This window comes from Aphanomyces astaci (genome assembly GCF_000520075.1).
Source record: "Aphanomyces astaci strain APO3 unplaced genomic scaffold supercont1.167, whole genome shotgun sequence".
NCBI lineage: Eukaryota > Oomycota > Saprolegniomycetes > Saprolegniales > Verrucalvaceae > Aphanomyces > Aphanomyces astaci.
This window is the reverse complement of record NW_009798430.1, coordinates 1-3,154: the sequence shown is the minus strand read 5'-3', so window position 1 is coordinate 3,154 and position 3,154 is coordinate 1. Positions and strand designations below refer to the sequence as shown.

Here is a 3,154-nt window from a genome sequence, read left to right as displayed (position 1 = left end):
CACGTTGGGCGGCTGCCCCGAGGATTGTCCCGAAAAAAGATCCGGGCGACCTGCGGATGACGATTGACTCGAGGCCAATCAATGCATGCACCGAGCCGATGCCGTGGCCGATGCCTAACCTCGACGTCGCAATGGGCGTGCTAAAGGACTCGCGCGTCTACTTTACGCTGGATTGGATGAAGGGCTACTGGCAACTGCCTTACACCCCGATTCACAGGAGTATTACTCCTTCATGACGCCGGTCGGTGTTCTTACGCCAAGCCGGGTGTTAATGGGACAGTCTGACGCAGTGGCCTATTGCAAAGGTGTGGTCGACGAACTGTTCGGCGATCTGCTCATGCATGGTGTCCTCGGATGGCTTGACGACCTACTGGGATACGCCGGTACGACCACGGAGCTGTTGCAGTTGCTCCGACAAGTGCTGGGGATCTGCCACATTTCCGGTTTGAAGTTGCATCCGGGCAAATGCACGTTTTACACGACCCGGACGATCTGGTGCGTTCCGCCGAGCCGAGTGCAAGGCCTGTGCGGGCTCGAGCCACCGCAGACCGCTGCGGACCTCCAGCAGTTTCTGTGTGCGAAGAATTGGATGCGTGCGAACATCCCTCAGTACACCGAGCTAGTTGCCCCGTTGACGAGGTTGATGGATATCGCGGCCAAAGCAGCCGACTCCCGCAAGAAAACCGCGTTGACAAGAGTGGCATTGAGTTCAGTCGGATGGGCCGAGGATCATTTGACCTGTTTCGAGCGGGTCAAAGCGACGCTACAGCGCATGGTGCCTCTGTCCCACCCGGACCCTGATAAGATGGTGTGCCTCTACACCGATGCAAGCGAGGGGTTTTGGGGGGCAGTCGCAACTCAAGTCCCCTCCGAGGATCTCGCACTGCCTGCAAATGACCAGTGACACGAACCGTTGGCGTTCCTGAGTGGCGCTTTCCGAGGTTCGGGCGAGGGATGGCCGATTGTCGAGAAGGAGGCGTTTGCGGTGGTTGCGTCCTGCAAACGATTGGAATACCTCCTGATTCGGCCCGGCGGTTTTCGGCTCTTTACTGACCATCGCAACCTAGTGTACATATTCAACCCGTTGGGGTCGAACTCCAACATGGCCAAGTATCAGACCCACAAGCTTCAGCGGTGGGCGCTGACTATGACAACATTTCCATATGTGGTGGAATGTGTCGCCGGGGAAGACAATCTGTGGGCCGACCTCCTCAGCAGATGGGGCAGTTTAGCGGGGCCCGACCGAGGCGCCCGAATGCAGAAACTGGCATTAGTTTCCCCGTTACGTGCCGAGGAATTCGTATGGCCGACGGCGAATGCGATCACGGCATTACAACGTGAACACCCCGAGCGTGAGCGATGTTCGACCTGGAGCGCCGAGAAGTAATGTTTTTAGTCGGCCTCGGGGAAGATTTGGATCCCTGACGATGCGCTGGACATGCAAGTGCGCATATGTGTGGTGGGTCATGCGGGCGTGGCTGGTCACCGCCGCGTGGAAGCAACAACTGCCTCGGTAGCCGACATGTTCGATTGGCTGACCCTGAAGGCCGACGTGAAGAATTTCGTCCGCGCATGTCTCCATTGCATGGTATTCGCAGGTCACGCGTTGTCGGGGCGTTTCTCAACGCCGAACTCCATCGGCTCCAGGCGGTAGCTCTTCTGGAACGTGAGTAGGCGGCCGAGGTGGGTCCACTGGTTTGTCTGCTTGGGACACTGACGTTCATGTCATGAGGTTGGTCTGCTGACACATGAAGATCGCGAAGGGCCGGTGAATTTAATTCACGTGCCATCGGCCACGCACTCGGCGGCCTGCTTGACGACTAGGCCGATTTGGTGCGGTGCGGACCAGATCCGGAGAACTGTGTTCTCGGCGGTTGCTACCATGCGTGTGACATCCTGAAAGGATGTGTTCGCCTTCTTCTTGGGTGGCATGAGGTTGCTTGTGAAGTGCAATGGTCATCCGCCCCGCAGCTTACAATGGGTTAATGTACCTGATCACAAAGAGCGTTCCTTGATCATTCTGCAAGGAACGTATGTGCGACAATCGTCAGATTGATCGGCCTGTTTATGACGCAATGCAATGGTGGCGATTAGCCAATCAAACTAGTGATACAGTAGGCACTGTACAATGTAGTAATACTACTAAGCTGCAGCATTCACAGTCAATTCTTGAATGGGCTGCTTAGCTTTCTAACGCACATGCCATTGACGGCTACAGCGTTAATTGCAGATATAATGTAATACTGTATCCAAGCATGCACAACCTCATTCAATGCGCGCGGCCATAGTCGATATAATAGGAGGATGCTTTTCACAACAAGGTATGCTCAAATTACAAAAAAGTGAAAAAGTATGGCACAATCAGGGCTCGAACCCGCAACCTCTGGCGAGAGGTCGTGATCGGGGGACAGTGGACGTGATCAAGGGGGCAGTAGTCGTAGTCGCGGTGGTAGTGGTGGGAGGTTGCCACCATCGCGACGAACATCAAGGCGTTCGGGTGTTGCTGCGTTGTCACTCCGGCTGTCGACAAAGTCGTACGTAACATGAAGACCTGAAGGCGCAAATTGCATTCGGCGATGAAAGTTTCTACGTTGAAGCTCTTCAAGACCTCCGTATGAGTGATGGTGCCTGGCAAGTGAAGGTCAAGTGGCTCGGTCTCGATGATCTTGAGTCATCTTGGGAGCTGGCTCTGTCCATCTACGAAGATGTTCCAGTACTCGAACGCCTTGACGTACGAACCAGTGGACCCACCTCGGCCGCCTACTCACGTTCCAGAAGAGCTACCGCCTGGAGCCGATGGAGTTCGGCGTTGAGAAACGCCCCGACAACGCGTGACCTGCGAATACCATGCAATGGAGACATGCGCGGACGAAATTCTTCACGTCGGCCTTCAGGGTCAGCCAATCGAACATGTCGGCTACCGAGGCAGTTGTTGCTTCCACGCGGCGGTGACCAGCCACGCCCGCATGACCCACCACACATATGCGCACTTGCATGTCCAGCGCATCGTCAGGGATCCAAATCTTCCCCGAGGCCGACTAAAAACATTACTTCTCGGCGCTCCAGGTCGAACATCGCTCACGCTCGGGGTGTTCACGTTGTAATGCCGTGATCGCATTCGCCGTCGGCCATACGAATTCCTCGGCACGTAACG

General features: G+C 55.7%; 1 protein-coding gene across 1 annotated transcript; it reads right to left on the bottom strand.

The window, feature by feature from the left end:
* Nucleotides 1–1,779: 1,779 nt before the first annotated feature.
* Nucleotides 1,780–2,473, bottom strand: H257_18457 (hypothetical protein; the record flags this gene model as incomplete). The annotated part of the gene is made up of 3 exons (XM_009847512.1): nt 1,780–1,939; nt 1,992–2,020; nt 2,375–2,473. The coding sequence occupies 3 exons, from the start codon at nt 2,471–2,473 to the stop codon at nt 1,780–1,782; spliced, it is 288 nt and encodes a 95-aa protein (XP_009845814.1).
* Between the last annotated feature and the right edge of the window lie 681 nt (nt 2,474–3,154).